General features: G+C 35.1%; 1 protein-coding gene across 14 annotated transcripts in view; it reads left to right on the forward strand.

The window, feature by feature from the left end:
* The window catches only part of DOCK7 (dedicator of cytokinesis 7), a 196,979-nt gene that overhangs the window by 82,024 nt on the left and 92,866 nt on the right, over nt 1-22,089 (forward strand). For 12 of the 14 annotated variants that reach the window (XR_003679612.2, XM_028489312.2, XM_028489314.2 and 9 more), the window contains 4 exons: nt 8,805-8,922; nt 12,144-12,214; nt 16,041-16,179; nt 17,119-17,220. Coding sequence is in view for 13 of the 14 variants with exons in the window: in XM_028489312.2 (XP_028345113.1) it covers nt 8,805-8,922; nt 12,144-12,214; nt 16,041-16,179; nt 17,119-17,220 (430 nt within the window). In the remaining variant the exon portion in view is untranslated. Of the gene's footprint in view, nt 1-8,804; nt 8,923-12,143; nt 12,215-16,040; nt 16,180-17,118; nt 17,221-17,354; nt 17,574-22,089 lie in introns of those variants that run through there. The other 2 variants (XM_028489318.2, XM_028489319.2) reach the window with 2 other exon arrangements.

Below are 22,089 nucleotides of genomic sequence, written 5' to 3' on the forward strand. Positions count from 1 at the left end.
AAATAAACCACTACCAACCACAGCAAAGGCTGGTCTTCATCCAAAGAAGGTGATGTTGTGTATATGGTGGGATTGGAAGGGAATTCTCTATTATGAGCTTCTTCCAGAAAACCAAGCAATTAACTCCAGCAAGTACTGCTCCCAGTTAGACCAACTGAAAGCAGCACTCAACAAAAAGCATCCAGAATTAGTCAACAGAAAACGCATAATATTCCATCAGGATAACACAAGACTGTATGTTTCTTTGATGACCAGGCAAAAACTGTTAAGCTTGGCTGGGAGCTTCTGATTCATCCACCGTATTCACCAGACATTGCACCTTCAGATTTCCATTTATTTTGGTCTTTACAGAATTCTCTTAATGGAAAAAATTTCAATCTCCTGGAAGACTAAAGGGCACCTGGAACAGTTCTTCGCTCAAAAAGATAAAAAGTTTTGGGAAGATGGAATTATGAAGTTACCTAAAAATGGCAGAAGGTAGTGGAACAAAAGAGTGAATACATTGTTCAATAAAGTTCTTGGTGAAAATGAAGAATGTGTCTTATTTTTTTTTATAAACCAAAGGCACTTTTTGGCCAACCCAATACTTACAATGTCAGAAACTATTTGCCCATTATAAGTTTTTCTAAAGTTTGTGTGCTTGGTAACAATATTCATGATCTAAATTTAACAAAACCAAAAAATTAATAGTATGACTAAAAATAATGTTCCACTGTGCTTCTTAGTGTTAAAAGGAAAAATGCTAAATGTTTCAGTTAAATTATAAGTGATTATTTTTCTTTTTTTGTTTGTTTGTTTTTTTGCGGTACGCGTGCCTCTCACCGTTGTGGCCCCTCCCACCGCGGAGCACAGGCTCCTGACGCGCAGGCCCAGAGGCCATGGCTCACGGGCCCAGCCGCTCCGCGGCACGTGGTATCCTCCCGGACCGGAGCACGAACCCGCGTCCCCTGCATCGGCAGGCGGTCTCTCAACCACTGTGCCACCAGGGAAGCCCGATTATTTTTCTTGAGTGTTCATATTAGAACTTTTTTTGAGAAAATAATACTTTTAAAATGCCTTATCTTGACAAATTAATATAGTAAAATTGTTAAGAGTGTGGTCTTTGGAATCTAATTTTGTTCTGGTCCAGAAGCCAGATCTAGCTATCGTGCCTTAGATAAGTTACTTAACCTTCCCACACCTCAGTCTCCTCTTCTGTAAGTTGGGTATTTTTTAGTACATACTTAAGGAGAAGCAAAAGAATATGTGTAAAGTACTTAGAACAGTGTCTGGCAAATAGGAAGTACTCAAAATGTTAGTTATTATATTCATGAAATGACCTTTTAATTTGTGTGTGTGTATGTGTGTGTGATTAGCCCTATCTAAATGAAATTTTTCATAAATGCAATAGCTCTTTTGCAAAGGGAAAAGTTTTAACATAATTTCAGTTTAAATGGTAAATTATCAAGCAATACTTTACAAAATTTATCATTTCCAAATTTCCATTCTTAGAAATGCTTCTTCCTGGAGTAAAACAGAGACCCTTTCTTTTGATGATTTAGGAGTAAGGGCTTTTGGATAGAACAGTTGCAGTAGATTGAGTAAACCACAGTGGTTAAGAGTTTGATTCTGGAGAGACTGGATGAATTGGAATCCTGGCTGTGCTGTTCTTTAGCTCTGTGAAATTACTTAGCTTTTCTGTACCTTGGTCAAATTACTTAGCTTTTCTGACCTCTGTTTTCTTGTCTATCAAGTGAAGATAGTATCTACTTTACAGAGTTATATAAAGATTAAAAATATTTTAAAGCACTTAGAGCACTACCTAGTGTTTAGTAAACACTACACAGTATTATGTATTAGTATCTTTTGTAATTAAAAAGGCAATGCACTTATGTAATATTGCTGTAATATTTTATTGGTAAATATTATCTAGTCTTATGTTAAGATGACATAAATTGGGAAGATTTGCTAGAGTCTGGGTTTTCTGAGTTTTGGTCTCTTGGACCTTGATAAGTACAAGGAATTATGTCTTTGGTTTCGCCTGTGGATACTTTTTCTAAGTGCCCAATACAGAACCACATAAATATTTCTGTTTGTAAGAGAAATATAGAATGCAAGTAGATAAAAATATACAAATACTTCCACTAATGTAGAAGAAAAACAAAATATTTTTCCTTATTCTTCATTTTCATCTTACCTTTACTACTGGTACATGTTATGGAATTATAGAAGTGTATGTTGAACTAGTGAAGAAATTTGAATTTCCTCCCTCTTTTTAAAAGAGATATGTTAGTGTTGTGATCATTGGTCCTGAAGGGCATATTTCGAAACTTCTCCTAACTAAACTGTCTACTTTTCTGGCTTAAAACTATTGACCCTGATATTTCATCCATTTTCTAGTTGAGGGGGAATGGAGGTGGGCCAGCTTCTTGTGTCTATTGTACTATAAGCTGTTCATTGGTAAGATCTATATCTGTTTTAAATTTATATCCTGTATAGTACTTTGGTACAATGCCTAACATGCTGGAGAAACCATACATTTTTATTGAATGAGTAAGATAATGATAAAGTCTTAACATGGGAGTTTTTCAAACACAAAATTTGCATGTAATAGATATGCCTTTTTGATATAGGAGGTTCTTTTCAGAGAAAGAAATTTGAAAAGTAGTCCCTTCCAGTGCATGAAAGTAACTGGACACTAATATCAAAGAAAGGCTGTGTGAGGGAATTTCCTTCTATTTGGTTACTCTGCTGGAGTATTGACACTTTATGCACAATTTATATATTTCCTTACATGTAACACTAAAAGATAGATTAGAGGCAGCGGTTGCATATTCTTGGTTTATAGTATACCGTCTCTGGGTAGAAATAATTTTTTTTCTTACCATAGTTTGACATGTTATTGAATATAATTAAATAATTTGCCTAATTACAAGCTGTGGAAGAGTGTCAACATGGGAAATGTAATGAAAGTAGTAATATTGTAAATGATTTTTACACCTACCTTTTAATGCCCCCTGTCTGAGTACACATTGTTAAAGGCAGACTCTAATCTTTGCTTGAACTTGTGCCTGTTTAAATAGAACCCTGATGAGATGTAACCAGTAATGTTATAAAAACTTAAAATTTTTATGCCAAAGAAGATAAGAAACTAAGCAAAATTAAGACCTAATTTAAGAATTCCTAGTTTCAAAGAACTAATATACAAAATTTCTTAGCTGCATAGAATTTTAGGACATTTGGGAGCTTTGTTTAAATTCTAAGCAAAGCAAAGTCCCTTATCCTCCCCCAGGTTGTGCAATCTTATGGAGATTTGAGTTCCAAATAAAACACAAGGCATTTTGGGTCTTGAATATAGTATCACTAGTAATTTCTTCCTTTTAAACTGTGGTCATTTGTTTTTGAATTAATATATTCGGTAGGAAGATTCTAAAAGTAACTGAGAAAAGCATATTTATAAATAGAAATATTTATAGTAACTAAAGAATAATGCCAGAGTAATATCAATACATTAGCTCCCTTTTCCTCTCTTTGTCCAGAACAGCACTGTCTAATGGAAATATAGTGTGAGCTATATGTGTAAAAAATGGAAAAGAAACAAGTGAAATTAATTTTAATAGTATGTTTTGTTTAATCCAAATCTAGTATGTATTTTATACTTTCAGGATATCTCAGAACAGGTACACATCAAGTACTCTATAGTCTCACTAGACCATATTATTGGACAGCAGAGATCCAGAAGAGGAGTGACCTTCGAAGGAATCATTTTATTTATCTTAGCTTTTTTCTCATGTTCACTATTAATAAATGTTAATTTGTTATGTTGAAAGTATTTATTGTGGAAACTCAGATATTTGAAAAACCTATAAAAAATAAAAATGCTGACTCTTCCCTATTAACATTTTGGGGTCTATCATACCAATTCCCTTGGATGACTACCTAAATGTAATTTTTTTTTAAACACAAATGGGAGTGTGTTATGTATAGCTCGTGCTATATATATATAAATTGATTCAAGACCATAACATTTTAAAATTTATGCTCATATGAGTGCCTATAGATTTACCATATCCTTTTAAATGGCTGCACACTCTTTTATTATATGGATGTACCTTAATTTAATCATCTGCCTGTCAATGATCATTTCAGTTGCTTGCAATTTTCTGGTTACAAACAATATGCATAGAAAATGTGTTTATATTTGTGTATAAATATTTTCATATGATAAGTTCATAGATGTTAACTTTCAAAGTAGATTTCTCTTGTCAGATTATCCTTGAAAAGGATTGTGCCAATTTATATCCCTACCAAGAGTATATGAGAGTTCCTCTTTTCCCATGAATTTTTACCAATGCTTTAAATTGACAAAGACAAAAAATATTGATAAACCTAGTAGGCACATATATCTAGTTTATTTTGCTGTCTGTCTTGCTCTCTTTGTGAATTACCTGAGAATTATCTAAGTCTCCCTCCCCCCCTCAAACTCCCCATCCCTTTTTTGTTTGTCTCTTTCTGAATAATTTTCGGAATTATTTACATGTGATGGATACTAACTCTTTGTCATGTGTATAGCAGAGTGTTCTTCCAATTTGTCCTTTGTCTTCCACTTGTGTTTATGGTATCCCCTGCTCTGTAGAGGCTTTAAAATTTGTCTTTTATGATTTTTTGTGGCTCATGCTCAGAAATGCCTTCCTCACCTATAAAATATGGTCTCTTTAAAGGTTTTCTAGTATTTTTATGGTTTTATTATTATTTAAAACTTTGATTTAATCTGGAATTTATTTTGAGGAGGTGGTGAAATACGAATTCAGCCTTAAAAAAGGCCAGTCAGCTATCTCAGCAACTCAACACTTTTCATTGATCTACCTTCTCTCTGCTGATTTAAAATTCCTCTGAAGGAGTATTATAAATGCACGGTAAAGACTTACTGGGTTTATGTGGAAATTTATTAGTGGAGTTAGCAGTCAAATAAAAAAGAGTCTAGGCTAAATGCATGCCTTTCACCTTCATAGACAAGTTGAATTTAAAATTGTATTGCTTATATTAGAAAACAAGCATAGCTTAGTGTTCAATTAATTTGCATTTCATATGAAAATTCAAACTCCAGAAGAGTTAAGTAAGTAAATATTATGTGAGTTCTGTACTATTCATTCATTCATTCAATCAATCATTTATTCATATGAGGAGCTATTCTAGGCATTGGAAATATAGCAGTTAACTAGATAGGTAAGGCCCTTGCCCTCATGGAATTTGGGCTTTATTTAAGGAGATACATAAACAAGAAATAATGTACAAACAAACAAGATAATTTAGGATTATCTTAAGCAGATTATTTAAGAGTTGTGAATGGAATAACAAAGTGATGTTATATGGGGAGGTAAAGTGAGGCTTTCTAAGACTCGAAAGATGGGAAGGGGCCAGTTATGTCCATATCCACAAAGCTATAACAGTAGTAATCCAAATGCAGAAATTGAGGGCTGGGGGAAGGCATGATGTGTTTTGCTTTTCTGTGTGTTTTGCATATCTATCCTACTTGAAAATTTCTCACTGAAATTTATGGGCAGATTCTTTAGTTTCAAGTCCTCTTGTGGGCCCCAGTGACATTCTATGTTCATAGCATTTATCATACTACATTATAAGTATTTGCCTGTCTTATTCTCCCTCCAGACTGTGAGTTCTATGAAGTCAAGAACTTTGTCTTTTATCTCTATATTCTCAGTATCTAGTATACTGCATACTCAATAAATGTCACAATGAGGCATTATAAACATAATAAAGGCCGATCTGTTATCATGTGCTTTGGATCCTGTTCTCTCCCACCATTTGAGGACTCTTACATTCTTGTTCTAGTGTATGCAGACTCTGTCTCAACTAAATTCTTTTCATTAGGATTTAATCAAACTTAAACCTTTCCAATCTTAAAAAGCTTCCCAAATCCCTATGTTCTATCTCCAACTATTGCATTATCTTTCTCCCATTCTCAGCTACACTCTTCAGAATTTCACTTATTTCATTTTCTTACCTCCTACTTACTCTTTAAACCTACTTTTGTCTGTTTTCAGCCTGAGATTTCCAGTGACTTTGAAGTTGCTAAATTCAGTTGACATTTTTCATTTCTTACCTCATTTGGTCTGTGAATAGCATTTGACACTTAACTCTTATAATTCTGCTTGTAATTTCTTCCTTGGGCTTCCTTGCCACTGTACTTTCATGGTTTTCCTTCTGTTTCTTTGTGGGTGCCTTATCAGTCTTTGTAGGCTCATCCTCTTCTGGATGACCACATAATCTTGAAGTTCCTTAAGACTCCTTTGTTGGAATAATACACAATGAGAGTAATTAAGTGATATTCTAGTTCTCTCATAGTTGGTGTCCTTGAGAATGGTTCTTAGCACAGGAAAAATGATATATAGGTGCAAGATAGAAAAGAATAAATAAAAACCTTGTATTCTTGAATTTGAATTTGGATTATCACTATGAACTCAGGATATATGTCATGTTAACAGCATTTCCCCCTAACTCTTTCAACTTTAAAAGGCCTAGAAACAATGACTAACCCACAATGAGTGGCCTGGAAAAACATTACCCATTCAAAAACCCCAACTCCTTGGAGAAATGGCTGATTCCAGGTTTGGGAAGAAAGCGTACAAGAAGAGCCTGGAAGGTCTTCTCGTAACAGATAGTAAGAAGCCATCAAAGACTATTATGGCTGAATCAAAAGGAATCATGAGCCAGTTTGAATCGACCTTTTCACCTGTCAAAGATGGTACAATTTGAACACCAATAAAGATAATAACTGCAAAATACTGAAACCCGTTAATATGTTTGGTCCGTGAGTTTATAAGTGATGCTTTAAAAAAAAGACACAATTGATCCCTTTTAGAGGAATGTAATGTACCAACTGATTATTTTGAAAACTGGCAGCTAATGGAAAAGAATCAAGCATTTATTCTTGCCTCTCATATAATGGCTCACTGGCAAAGCAAATAGTAGATAAGGAAAAGTGCTTTTCATAGAGATATTCCAGCTGTTAAATAAAGAAGCAATGATAGAATATCACCTTTTGGCAATCCTTAATGAGTTAATGGATTTAGGCGTTGGTCATCATTGTCTACTAATTGCACAAAAAAATGAAACAACAACCAAACATTTTCCTCCTGATAAGAGGACACAGTACCATTTATGAAGTGATCTTGCCACCAAAATTTGACCAAGGCTCTAGATTCAACTCAATTCATAGAACACACAGAGGAACATGTTAAATGTCACTACAGTGTGCAGTCAGTAAAATCCAGCCTCTGGAAAAATCTACACAAAAATATCAATAATTCTTCAACAAATGTATTGCAAAGGGAGTAGATGAAAAGACTTCTCCATGATCAACTAAGTACCTGTCTGTTCCTCCCATAGCTTCTGCATACTTCTCTCACAACACAGCATTGTTTTGAAATGGTCTTGTTTATAGGTATTTCTGTGCCATTAGATGTGTGATGTATTTTACCTCTTTTTATCTTCTTGTTTTTAACTTTTGACATTTTAATAATAATGTGTCTTGGTGTGGGTCTCTTTGAGTTCATCTTATCTGGAACTCTCTGAATTTCCTGGATCTGGATGTCTGTTTCCTTCCTCAGATTAGAGAAGTTTTCAGCCATTATTTCTTCACAGTTTTCTGTAAGTAGGTTAATGCCACAATACATCCTGCTCTGCAACCTTTTTTTTCATCCAACATGCTGGGTATCTCTTTCTGCATTAATAAATACTGCTGCATATTGTCATTTTTGGGACTCTGAAATGTATTCTTCTTTTAATATATCTTAATTTAATTAGTCCAGTACTGATGAACATGTTTCTTTATAATTATTTCCTAATATAAAAAATGTCATGAATTTCTTTGAACACACCCATTTGTACGTATGTGCAGTTCTCTCCTTAGACTAGAGGTGGGTTTGTTGGGTCAAAGAGTATGTTCATTTAAAATTTCTATATTGCCCTACCACCTTCTAGAAAATTTAGACCTATTTTCATTGTCCTAGCAGTTGATGAGGAGGGTTTTATTATGCTTGAAGTCTTGTTCATAAGCTCTGAGCAAGCACTAGTTTTCAGGTAAAGTAACTCTCAATCTTTTTCTTTTCTTTTTTTTTTTTTTTTTTTAAGCCCTCTCTTTTGGTGCCTTTCCTTGAATTATTTCTCATCTCTGTGTTGGCAGCAGGGACTATTAAAGCTGTGTAAGAGGCAACTGGACATGAAGTCAAATAATTGTAGGGCAATATGTGATTTTCTCATAGTAACTACCTAAAACTGTTATACCTACCATATTATCATATGTGTTTTTGAATAATAATGTAGAATATTATACCTCTTAAAATCTTGATCACATTTATACAAAAAGCCTGATTTCTAAACGTCATCCTATTTATATCTGCTTGGAGAAACTAAGATAATATTAGAACTGTCTTTTAACTTCTTAATAATGTTTCTGTTCATACTTGTTTATTTCCCAGTAGCCTCTTCTAGAGGAAAGAACATGCATTTTGAAGTCTGACTGAACTGTATTCTCATTTCGGCTTTGCCACTTATTTGATTGTATGTGAAAATCTCTTAACTTTTCTGGGCCTCAATTCATCTGCAAAAGGGGGGTATATTTGATTGCTATCTGTTTGAATGACTACTCTAAGGATCAAATCAAACATTGTATGTGAAAATAGCATAGTGTCTAGCAAATGCTAATAATTCAATATTTGTTCATCTATTTCTTTTGTGGTGTGTAGTAGTGATACATAGTGTTTTTAGATATGCATTCACTATCATGTATACTATTGCCTTCACAGAAACCTTCTCTACATATACCCTCAGAGTCTCAATTTTGCCAACCGTCAAGGTTCTGCCAGAAATATAACAGTTAAAGTCCAGTTTATGTATGGGGAGGATCCTAGCAATGCCATGCCGGTAAGAAATGTTCTTTACATTTCCTATTCTTCATATACGGTTCAAATAGACCTTTTTTGGAGGGGGGAAGGTAATCACTTGGTTGGCAGCTCTAAACTGGAAATTAATGTGATCTTGCAAACAAAATTTCTGACTTCATTACTTCCTGTACAGGTAGTAATGAGTTTATTTGAAGTCTTATTTATTGAGGACTTGGTATATGCTAGGCACTCCCAGAGATACAAAGATGAATAACACATAATCTAGAGGATATAAGAGTACATAAAATTTTAAAATAATGAACTTCAGAAGAGGGCCAGATCAGAATCACCTAGGGTACTCTAACAGAGCAGATACCTCTTCTCTACTCTTCCATCTGTGATCTTGATTCCCCACCTTTAGAATGAAAGGCCAGGTAAGGGAGGTGGAAAGTGGTGGGTAGTATTATGGGGTTGTGGTATAGTTTGAAAATGCTCCCCAGGTGATTCTAATTTGTATGATTTTTCCCATCTTTGTTGAGAAACTCTGGCAGTAGTTCTTAACTTTGGCTACATTTTACACTCACTTGGGGAGCTTTTAAAAATACCAATGCCCAGACAATCTCATTCCAATTATATTATAATCTCTGGGGTGGGATACCAGGCAGATATCAGTATTTTTAAATCTCCCCAAGGGATTACATTTTGCAGCCAATATTGATAACCAGGGTATGTGCTAATTATTAGAAGATTGGTAGTACAGGGTTTCAAAGGTATAGGTGTTCAGAGGAAGGAGAGAATGCCTCAAAGGTGGTTAAAATGTTCATAGCAGTGGATCTGTCTAGACTGCGGGGAAAGGAGAGCAATTCAAGTTGGGGAATGTCCTTCAACAGAGGTAGAGTGGTGAGTTGCCAGTGAGCCAGAGCAATGCAAGATAAGTCAGGAATAGTAGATTGAGGCTAGACTGGGGAGGTTCTTGACTGCCCACATTGTCATTTAGGATTTGTGGGACACTAGTAAATGCAGGTTCCATGAAAGTAGATTTTTAATTTATGGAGTAGGAGCACATCTATCACTGTAGATGTTCAACCTCTGAAAGAACCCTAGTGGAATGAAAATGAGCTAAGAACAGGTGCACTTTTTACAGAGTTTTATTTTAGCCTTCTATGGCAGTCATTTGAATCAAGTTCTTTTGATTTTCTACAATATTTACTAAGAAAACTATATATTTTCCTTTCCACTGTAGCCTCAGTTTCATCAACATTTATAGATCTTGATAGCAGCAAGCACAAATTATTCGTCTTTGTATTCTTCTATGGCAGCTGTTCCAGATCCTTGCATGTAATACATGCTGAATAAATATTTGTTCAATAGATGTAGAATTTATTTTGGGGGTTTGGAATGAGCATTTCATGCTCTTTACTAGCTCTTCATTTCTGCCGAAGGAATGAATGTACTAATCATAGTCGATGAAAAGATGCTGGATTGTGAAAATAGATGGCTTTGTTATCCTATATGTGAATGGCCATAAGAATTTGAGCTTATGACAAACGTAGTATATGTAAAATAATTTGTTTTTATTTTTTGCCTAACAAACTCTTCCTTGTCTTAGCATACATATAGTCTCCTCTACAGAGCCCCAGCTGCATCCAGCCATATCGGCAATTAGACCACTCCTTCTTTTGGTGCTACCTTAGTGTCTTCTCACTTCTTTTATGGGCTGTTTCATTTTATGGTTATATGTTTGTTTCTTTATCTCAACCCCTAGACTGTGAGCTCCTTGAGGGCAAGGACCATGTCTTACTCATATCTGTATCTTGCCTATCATAGTGCTTGGCATAATTGATGCTCAGTCTATGTTGACGAATGATTAAAAATACATGTTAAATGGTCAAAGGAACACTTTTCACTTTATATCATTGCGTGTTATGAAAATAAGTTACTTTTTGAAAAACAATAGCTTCTCAGAGGGAAAAAAAGGTACTGCATTCCTTTCTCTTGTGTATTATTAGTGATATGAAAATATAATGCTTTTATGTTTATGTGAGTGGCTGGTTTGAAATAATGTATAAACACAGATACATTGTATTTGCTTATTTTTTAAAAAATGAAGACTGTTGAAATGGATCTTAAGATAATTTTTTGATCATATGTTGATATGATAAAATCATAAACTTCATAATTCTGGCAATGGAACAGCATTTTTATAAAAACATAATAAGGTAGTCTTAGAAATTGATGAAATTAGACATATACAGGAGAGTCATAATTATTACACTTTTGCATACCCTTAAAATGAAAGGACCTGTTGAAATGTTGCAAAAAGAAACACAGATATCTGTTATTATGTTCTTTTTATTTAAGGATGGTGCAACTTAACCCCTTTGTATAAGGAATAAACTTTGAGTTGTTTTACCAGTTGTGTGATAGAAGTGTGATGACATGTCCACATACCTATTCATGCATGTGTAGAGATGACTGGCCAGACTTAAAAGTTTAATCTGTGACTAGATAAGATTGTAAGCTTGTCACATAGTAATCACAGCTATGACCTTGACATCATTAAGCCATTTTTGTAATCTGCTGCCCTAATTAACCATAGTATTGCGTGGTAGAATTCGAGAGGCAGATATACAAGACTGAATTATTTTACCTCTAAACCTTCTCCAAAGTATTGTAGTAGTATTGCATTTTTTTTTTAATGTGGTGGATTTGAAAAAAAACAAACACATAAGTAAGAATATAAGAATGGAGCTCCTCTTCCATTGTAGAGTAGCTTGCAGGGAGTACTGGAAGTTAAAGGATACATAGCTTGACTTAAATTAGGGTATTTTAATATCATTTATAAATAATTTATATTTGACATTCAGAATGACTTGTTTTAGTGGCGAAGCCACCAATTTATATAGTAGATATATGCCACCATTCTAGGATCATATTTCTTATGTAAATTCCAAATGATGTGCTACATCTAGATTTTAAACTGAATTCTTTACCTTCTTTAAGAAAAAGGAAAGAAATGTACCTTATTGCCCAATAAATATAAATATAATGGATAGAAACTTTTTGAATGTTTGAATGTCAGATGGGTCTATAGTTGAAAAGAAATTTACAGTTAAGCAATTGAACTTATAGGCACATTGTTCTTCATTGGGCTTATTTTGCCCATTGTTCTCAGTTATTAAATCAGACAAATTCTTACATAGATTTGAAACATCCAGCATTTATTACAACAAAGTTTCAACATGCTGTTATTTGTTACAGGTAATCTTTGGTAAATCTAGCTGTTCAGAATTTTCAAAGGAAGCCTATACAGCCGTAGTATATCATAACAGGTACTGAATTCAAATATTTCTTTCAAAGTTTCTCACTTCTCAGTGGCATTGTTAGCACTCACGTTAGTTTGTTTACCAAATGCTTTGCTGCACTGGATGTGCAAATTCAAGACAGCTGACATCAGAGTTATAATTTTCAACCTGTAGATGCACATTCTCTCTGTAGACATCTCAAATATAAGACTTTATGCACAAAACATCTTTTCTGTCAAATTCTCTGATCCTTTCATTTTTATTATATTGTTATTGATTATCATTATGGCCTCTGGTCCTTTGGTCTTTCCCTGTTATTTTCACCTGATACTTTGTAGTTTTACTTAACTCTTTACTAAGCTTGCACTCATTAGTCAGTTAAATTGGTACAACATCCAATAAACCTTCCACTCAGTGACTTTCCCTTTTACTTCTTTGGGAATTGATTGTTAACTCTGGATAACCTTTAACTTCTGCTTTCTTTCCCCTCCTCCTCCCCCTCCTCCTCCTCTTCCTCCTACCCTCCCTCCCCATCCCCCTGCTTCACCTCCCTCTCCCCCTTCTTTTTTGTTGATTATCGAATGCTATTGGAGAAAAAACACAAAATTGTGCCAATCAGGGCTGTCACAAATTGATGTTATTTTATCATATGATGGGGCTACAGTAATTTATTTTATCGCATTTTATCTTCTTTTGGCCCCTCTGTTCTTTGGCAAATTTTTTTGTCGTCATTTTTTTATCTTCTCTCCCATTTGGCAGTAGCCATTTTAAGCTTTTCTTCCCCTTTCTCTAGCTCCTACTTCTTTTGTGTTTGCTTTAACTCTTAGTGTTCCTACTTTATGAAGCTGATTGAGACCATCTAACTTGAGATCTATCAACTTCTGTGCTCTTCACCTCAAATTGTCTCCATGCAGATCTGCCTTTCCTCTGTTTCAAAGGTGGTAATGGCCCACACCTTCCTAAGTGTGGATCTTTTCATCTCTGCTCTCAAAACGATCTTATCCAGGCTCTTCAGAATGTGACTCCATCAGTTATTCCTTTTCTTGCATCATCAGTCTTCTGTTTCATTGGCTCCATCTCTTATTGCCACAAAATTTGTTTCCTATACTTAAAAAAAAGTCTTTCTTCAGTGCTGTTGTGTAGCATGGTTTTTCCTTACCCTCCTTAAAACTTTCTTCTTTCTCACCTTTATTTTATGACCCTCTCTTGGTTTCCTTTTATCCCTTTGAACACTTTTTTTAAAATAGTAATTATTCTAATTTTTCTTTTTCTTTAAAACATAGGCCTTCCACACCAAACACTAAAGTTTTGCCTTTATCCTTCTTTTTCTATAATATTCTCTCCCTAAATAATCTTATATGTATTTCCAGAGTTACATTCAATGAAAATACTACTACTTTTACCTTTATGTGGATTGTTCGCACTGTTTATTTTCTCTCATAACCTTCTCTCTGAGATACAGATGTGTATTTTCAGTGGCCTTTTAGGCATATTCATTCGAGTGCCTGCTGCCTTCTCAATTTCCAGGTATTTGTTCTTGACTCTCTTCCTAAGCCAATCTCTGTCTGACTCTATTTTTATTAATCCTACTACGATTTTTCCAGTTGCTCTGACACAAAATGTAAGACATTCTTGCCTTCCTTCTTATTTTGTCTAATATACAATCATCTTTTACATCTTGATAATTGTATTTCTGCCTCATTACCAAGCATATCTTGTGCTGTCCTGTTTCTGGGCCTTTCTTGGATCTTTTTTCTGTTGTAATACTGATTCCCTCTAATTGAACTCCTACTCATACTTTAAGGCCCATATCATATATCTCTTCCTAAATGACAGTTCCCTGATCTAAAACTTGAAGTAATCTATTCAGCTCTGTTCTTGAAGCACTTAACCTTATATGCTGTATACCAGGAGTTGGCAAACTTTTCTAAAAAGGGCCAAATAGTATATATTTTAGGCCTTGTGTGCCATCTGGTCTCTTGCAACTACTCAACCTTGCTGTTGTAGTGCAAAAGTAGCCATGTACAGTAAATTGCAAATAAATGGGCATGGCTGTCTTCCAATAAAATTTTATTTATGGACCTTGAAATTTGAATTTCATTTAATATCTCAAGTGAAATATTATTCTTTTGAATTTTTTTTGAGCACTTAAAAATATAAAAATCATTTTTAGTTTGTAGGCTATACAAATGAAGTAGTGGACTGGATTTGGCCTGTGGCCATAGTTTGCCAACCCCTGCTTTATAGCATAGCTATTGATATATGTGTGTCTTACTTATATTTCTACTGAATTATATATTTTTGAGGGTTATTTTTCTTATGTTCATCTTTAAAACCACCACAAAAGTAACACAGTGCTTAGCGTAATGGTGGGTAATTAAAAATACTTGTTGATGAATAACTCGTAGATGTTTAATTTTCCATAAGAGCCTTTACATAATATGATTTCAGGAAAGAAATGAACTAAAGCACTAGAAGCCAGGAAAGATATTTATAAAGAAGGTTGTATTTTCTAAAAGTATCTCAGTTTGTGGCTAGGTCTTTATTTTGTTGCTCTTAGCATTAGTAGAATTAAAATGATACAGTCTAACATTACTAGTAAATTCAACTTTCTCATAATTCAGTGGTGATTAGTGAGATCAGTAATAAGATCTATAGCATCTTTTATTCACCAAAGTCATCAGATTCTCAGATGGCTAGCATTAGCTGTCTTTCTTATGGGTATTAAAAGCCTTATGCCACTTAATTTTTCTGTGATCAGATCTACACCTGTTAGCATTTTTGAGGCTTATTTGAGATGGAAGAATATTTGACATATTTAGCATCAGAGAAAAATCCCTAACTGGTGGGATGGGCTTCACTTTAAAGGTAGTTGGAACTATATGGTTTGGATGTATTTTCATTGAATACAACAGAGAGATACTAACTGAATATGGAAGATGGGGATGCTAAGGTTCTGTCCCTTTTAGGTCTATATCATAAATAGCAGCCATGCTATCTTATAAAAATGCTCTTAGGGCCCACTCTCAATGAATATTGAGATGCAAGTGCCATTGGTTTGATCAAATATGATATTTGTTGTATTCCTTAGTAGCTGGGAGCCCTTCTAAACGGTGGGACACGTTGCAATTTGTGGGGATTCCCTGATTTTTTCTTTTCTTTTTTCTCTTTTCCTTTTCCTTTTTTTTTTTTTGTAAAGCTGTCAGTCAATACACAACTAGTCCATGTTTAGGTAACATTTATTTCTTTAGCAGTGGAATAATAGATATAAGACATTCCATAGAGAGCCCATCTTGATACCAAGTTGTCTAATGATTCCTTTTTTCTTTCTTTCTTTCTTTCTTTTTTTTTTTTTTTTTTTTTTACCAGAAGGATAATACAATTTAGTCTTACTATGAAGCTGTACTCCTATAAAAGAAAAATGTTTTTCTATGGTATGGTTATAAGATATACACTTATAAAAGCTCATATTATTTTTTTTCTATGAATATGTATCCAAATTGGTTTATAAATATAGAAAGCCTTGCGCTAGTCTCTTCTCTTATACAGTTTCCAATCTAATGAAGATTTTAGCATCAAGGTGGTGATTATTAATGAATTTTCAAATAGTAGGATTACTCAGCCCATTAATAAAAATACGATGAGAAATTTCAGCAACAGTGGCAGCTCCCTCATCTGGAAGTAGGGGTTAGTTACTTAAGAGTTTGGAAATAAAAATATTTTGGACTAGAAGAAAAATTAAGCATGAATCCTGAAATTAATTTAAAAATTACTCAAACATACAAATGCAATAATTGTTTATTTTGAACACATTACTGACTATTGATCTGTTTTGTTTTGTTTTTGTATGAAGGTCTCCTGATTTTCATGAAGAAATCAAGGTTAAACTCCCTGCTACTTTAACTGACCATCATCACTTGCTTTTTACTTTTTATCATGTTAGTTGTCAACAAAAACAAAATACTCCTCTTGAAACTCCTGTTGGATACACGGTAAGTATATTTTTGTTAAATATTTAGCCCTTTGATCTTAAAAATAATTAACAATATTTAAGATAGTTGGTGTTTATTATTTGAGTATTACTTATCTGATTCCCCATGTTCGTTAGGAAGGGTCATCATAACAAGAAAATGCTCAATATAGTTAACCAGTGTCATTAATTAACTAAGTAACATGTGTAAACACTTAGTTGTTAGTCCTGATTATTGTATATTTACCCAACAGTACTGTGTAAATGTAACAGTTTTAAGGGTTCTTTAGAAGAAAATGGTTTGAATGTAAAATGATTAAGAGACCCTTGGCAATTAAAACCCTTTTAAATTGCCTTAATTAAAGCAATTAAAACGCCTGAGTATCTTTTGAAAATCATTACTATTGAATTACAAAAGTAAACCTAAGATGAATACATCAGTGTGCTATCACAATTTTGTCAGAAAGGCATGCCTTCACCTAAAAGAGAAAAACTAACATTTGATACATATCTTTTGTCTTCAGCTTATGACATGAATTTTTGCTAAATGTAAGAAAATAAGTTTATGTCATACTTTTTAGTTTTGTTTCCAACATTCCTATCTAATCAAATCTTTCTTTCCCTATTTACATTGACACTATTACCCCAGTTTAAAATTGATTCACTTTGTGGCCTTTTCTATTACCAACTTTCCCTTGGATAATGAGGACCTGCTATAGATTTAAGTATCGCATAGTTAGTTGGTAATAATGTTTTGGGGATCCTCCTTAAATATTGTTGGGGAAACTTCTTTAGAGGAATTATGAAAACCTATTATTATTACCTACATAATTAAATCCCCTTGGTGTTTAGTGATGTGAGACGAATTTGGCTCATACCAAGTTCTTAAAACAGATTTTCCAAGTAATTACTTTTATAACAAATATATTTAAATTAATATTGTTTCCTTTTTATTTAAAAGTGGATACCGATGCTTCAGAATGGACGATTAAAGACTGGGCAGTTTTGCCTACCGGTCTCACTGGAAAAACCACCACAGGCTTATTCTGTACTGTCTCCTGAGGTCAGTGTCTCTCACATTGAAATTCTCCAGTTTGAATGAAATGGGCTTTTCATTACAAAGATAGTTTTCTCAAACTTGCTGTTTCTTCTCTCTCTAAGTATGTATATAGTGAAGTAATAATATTATTTTCCAAGGGACATTAGCAGCTTTGATGATGACATATGTGACTTGAAAGAAACAAAAACATTGGGAAAATCTCAATCAAGAATCGGTAGCCACTGTTGAAAAACCCAAGTGCCTTTTGAGAGAACAATTACATGATGATTACCAACGTCTCTTAATGCTTTGACTACAACTGTTTGTAACCATTAATCTGAAATGTGTCTTGTGAATGTTCTCCTGGTGGCGTTTATTTTTCAGAACAGAACTTTAAAAGTTTTCACAAATAAATTTGTATTGTTTTTAATTAAAAAAAAAAAAAGCAATGTAAGACTACTGCTCTGACCTCCTTTCTCACCATTCTCTGTCACTCTGCCCTGACTATATAGCACAGCGCCTTTGTTGTTCCTCATACATGAAGAGCACATTCCCATCTCAGGCCGTTTGTACTTTCCTTTGCTGGCAATGCTCTATCACAAGACCTGCTTCTTATTTAATTCAGATATCCACTCAAATATCCCCTCTTCAGAGAAGTCACCTATAATTACTTTGTTTTAAGTAGCAGCCTCCACTGCTTTTTATCCCTTTGCTTTATCCTCATAATACTTATCACTGGGACTTCCCTGACAGTCCAGGGACTTCCCTGACAGTCCAGTTAAGACTCTGCACTTCCACTGGAGGGGCTCGGGTTCGATCCCTGGTCAGGAACTAAGATCCCACATGCCGTGGGGTGCAGCCAAAAAAAAAAAACTTATCACTGACTTTATAGTTCATATATCTTTGTTTATCTGTTTATTGTCTACAGAGTATAAACTCCATGAGGTTAAGGACTTTGTCTTTCTTATGCATTGCTGTATCTACCAGTGCTTAGAATACTGCTTGGCTCATAGTAGACAGTTAATAAATATTTATTAAATGAATGAATAAAGACCGTAGGAAAGAAATAGGACAGAACCCCCCCAACCCGCACATCTTTCATTCAGTTTTCTAGGAACATATCTTTTCAGTAAAATAAGTTAGTCTTCTGTCAGGGGTAGCATTATATTTCAAAAGGAAATATTTTAAAAGAAAATATAATTTTATGGAAGTTATGGATTTGTTCTTAATTGATTTGCAGATGCAAGGTCAGCTTTCTAAAGGGGGAGGCTGATGGTTTTCTTCTAGCTACAACGTGTATGTTCATATATAAAGAATATGGTGATAATTTGGATTTGACTATAGATACATAGTATGGCTGATTGATATGTGAGATTAAACCACCTGATTAAGTGCTTAAACTTTTGTATGTTTTAATTACTATATTAAAAGAACAGTATATATTCTTAGCTTCATTATTATATTTAAAGCGTAGTATATATTAATTTTAGTGCTTAATTTAAAGCAAGTGAGAGATAAATATTTAAATATTTGACTTTTATAGGTCATTGCTTAATGCAATTTTGTATTCACTTTCCTGGTTGAGGTTGAGCTCTCTTTGATTCAGAAAGTCAGAGTACTTCTGATATGTGTTAACTTCAACAGTTCTTTGGACCTTAGAATATGAAGCTTGCCATATAATCACACTTAGGTACTGAGAAACTAATTTCTGTAACTAGTGAACTATTGCTTTATTATATTTCACTCAGTGGTCATTTTCAATGATAAATGGATCATTTTCTTCTTAAAACTGGGTACAAAAGAAGGTGAACCTTTGTTGGCTTTGTTTCACCACATTTTCTTGGTTTTCTGGTGTTTGCCCCTTAAGTTTTCATGTTCTTTTCACTCTGAACCTGTAAGCAGTCTTCCCAGGCAGGATCACTGACTGCAGTTCTGTGAACAATACTCTCAGAGTGGTGTAGTATAAAACTTAGAAGAAGACCAAGATGCTCCTGACTCCTGCTGCTAGTTGATGAATCTTAAATCTGCATCTCTGTTCACTCATTTCTTGCCAGTTATTTGTCTGGTAAATTAAAAAGCCTAGTGATGTCTTTGCCAGGATGTTCTGTAGATATCTCAGACATAATATGTCCCAAACTGGACTCATTCGTGTTGAATACTGTTGGAACTTTATGGTGAGAGGAAAACCTTGGCCACCAATATACCTCAACAGAGTGATGGTATTCTAGTGAATTTATCTCAGTTCAGTGCCATCATCTTTTCAGGATTAGTGTTTATTGGGCTCCAGGAAGCAGATTCATGCTTACAAGATTCATACAAGATTGACATATAGACTAGAGTGGCAGTTTATCATCTCTATTTGCATAGGTATGCAAAGATCAGCATATAGGATATTTTTGAACTTAACAGTGGTTACACCTGAGGATAGTTACACTTTTCAATTTTTTGTTATTTTATTTAATAATATAATAACACACTCATGAATCCACCACCCAATCCAAGAGCTAGAACACTGACAATAGTTTACATCACTTATGTGCTCCTCCCTTATTCCACACTCTTCTTCCTTCTAACTACAAAAAGCTAGGCTTTAAAAAAAATTGTGGTAAAATATACATAACATAAAATTTATCATTTTACCTTTTTTTTTTTTTTTTTTTTTTTTTTTGCAGATAATATTCACCAATTATGGAGAAAATGTGGTATTTTCAGGCGGAGCATAAGCTCCGGATGCTCAGGCTCAGCGGCCATGGCTCACGGCCCTAGCTGCTCCGCGGCATGTGGGATCTTTCCGGACCCGGGCACGAACCCGCGTCCCCTGCATCGGCATGTGGACTCTCAACCACTGCGCCACCAGGGAAGCCCCATTTTAACTATTTTTAAGTGTACAGTTCTGTGGTATTAAGTACATTCACATTGTTTTGAAAACTAGCCTCTTAAAACTACTTTTTTTATTTCCAGCAAGAGCAGAAGTTTATTAAAAATTTTATCTTCTTTAGAAATTTAACCAGAATATTCCATTCTGATTAATGGAGAATTTAGTGTATTACAAACATCAAAATATTAGAGGGAAATCAACACCTACCAAAATGTCTGGAATGGTGAATGGCCAGATGTGGTTGGAGGTTTCATGTACTGAACTTAAAAAAAAAAATCTTCTGAGTTGTTTATACACCTGTATTTCCAATCATTTCTGGGAAGGTGGGGGCAGGTGGGTGAGCCAGGAATCAGATTTTGAGAATAAAAAACGTAGAGCTGCAAAGAGGGATGTTAACAAGCAAAGAAGTAAAATATTAGGGAGAAAAAAATGATTTAAAAAAAGTACTGCAGAGTTGGGGTAAAATAAAACTGAGTATAAATGGTCTGTATGGTAAGGAAAGAGTTCCATCGTGATCTCAGCCTATGTGGGCCAGAAATAAAATGGGTGAGAGGCCATTTATTTTGTTGACTGAGATACTATCTCAGACCATTTATCTGTAAGGTTTTTTCCCCATAGAATCTTATTTTTTTAATTTAATTTAATTTTTTTATACAGCAGTTTCTTATTGGTTATCTGTTTTATACATATTAATGTATATATGTCAATCCCAGTCTCCCAATCTCAATCACCCCCCCCCACGCCCCCGTAAAACTACTTTTTTTTTTCAAAAATAAATTTATTTTTGGCTGTGTTGGGTTTTCGTTGCTGCGCACAGGCTTTCTCTAGTTGCGGGGAGCGGGGGCTGCTCCTTCGTTGCGGTGCGCGGGCTTCTCATTGTGGTGGCTTCTCTTGTGGCGCATGGGCTCTAGGCGCGCGGGCTCAGTAGTTGTGGCTCACGGGCTCTAGAGCACAGGCTCAGCAGTTGTGGTGCACCGGCTTAGTTGCTCCACGGCACGTGGGATCTTCCCAGACCAGGGCTCGAACCCGTGTCCCCTGCATTAGCAGGCGGATTTTTAACCACTGCACCACCAGGGAAATCTCTAAAACTACTTTTTAATTGAGGTATATGTGTGCCTAAAGAATACATTGTTTACTTTGCTTATTTTGTGAATTTAATGAAAAGGTTATTATGCTATAAATAATCCTCTGAGACTTGCTTTTTTCATTCAGCATTATATTACTAAGATTTAGTGTTTATTATCAAAATAAAATGTTCGTTTGGAATTTCATTGTACTTAGAATATAACCTAGATCTTTTTTCCTGTGACCTACAGGAAATCTCTGAAAGACCTGGGGTCTTCCACTTCTCCAGCGTCATATTCTACTACCACCACACCCCTTGTACCGTACTTACAGCTTCTTCCAAATTTTTTCCAGCCTGTCAGTCTTTGAATTTTGTCTTTATTCTTCCTGATCTCCTCATGGCTGGAGTCTTTTCATTATATTTATTTCATTATATATTTCAAATAGCACTTCCTCAGAGAGGCTTTCCCTCACTCCATGACAGCCCTTCCTTCCTCCACACTGCTGATACAGTCTATCTTTTTTTTTTTTTTGCGGTACGTGGACCTCTCACTTCTGTGGCCTCTCCCGTTGTGGAGTACAGGCTCCGGACGCGCAGGCTCAGCGGCCATGGCTTACGGGCCCAGCCGCTCCGCGGCATGTGGGAGCCTCCTGGACCGGGGCACGAACCCGTGTTCCCTGCATCGGCAGGCGGACTCTCAACCACTGCGCCACCAGGGAAGCCCCGAGTGTATCATTTTTTTTTTTTTTTTTTTTTGTGGTACGCGGGACTCTTACCGCTGTGGCCTGTCCCGCCGTGGAGCACAGGCCCCGTGGCCATGGCCCACGGGCCCAGCCGCTCAGCGGCATGTGGGATCCCCCCAGACCGGGGCACGAACCCGTGTCCCCTGCATCGGCAGGCGGACTCTCAACCACTGTGCCACCAGGGAAGCCCCTAGTCTATCATTTTA

This window comes from Physeter macrocephalus, chromosome 4 (assembly GCF_002837175.3).
Source record: "Physeter macrocephalus isolate SW-GA chromosome 4, ASM283717v5, whole genome shotgun sequence".
Lineage (NCBI taxonomy): Eukaryota > Metazoa > Chordata > Mammalia > Artiodactyla > Physeteridae > Physeter > Physeter macrocephalus.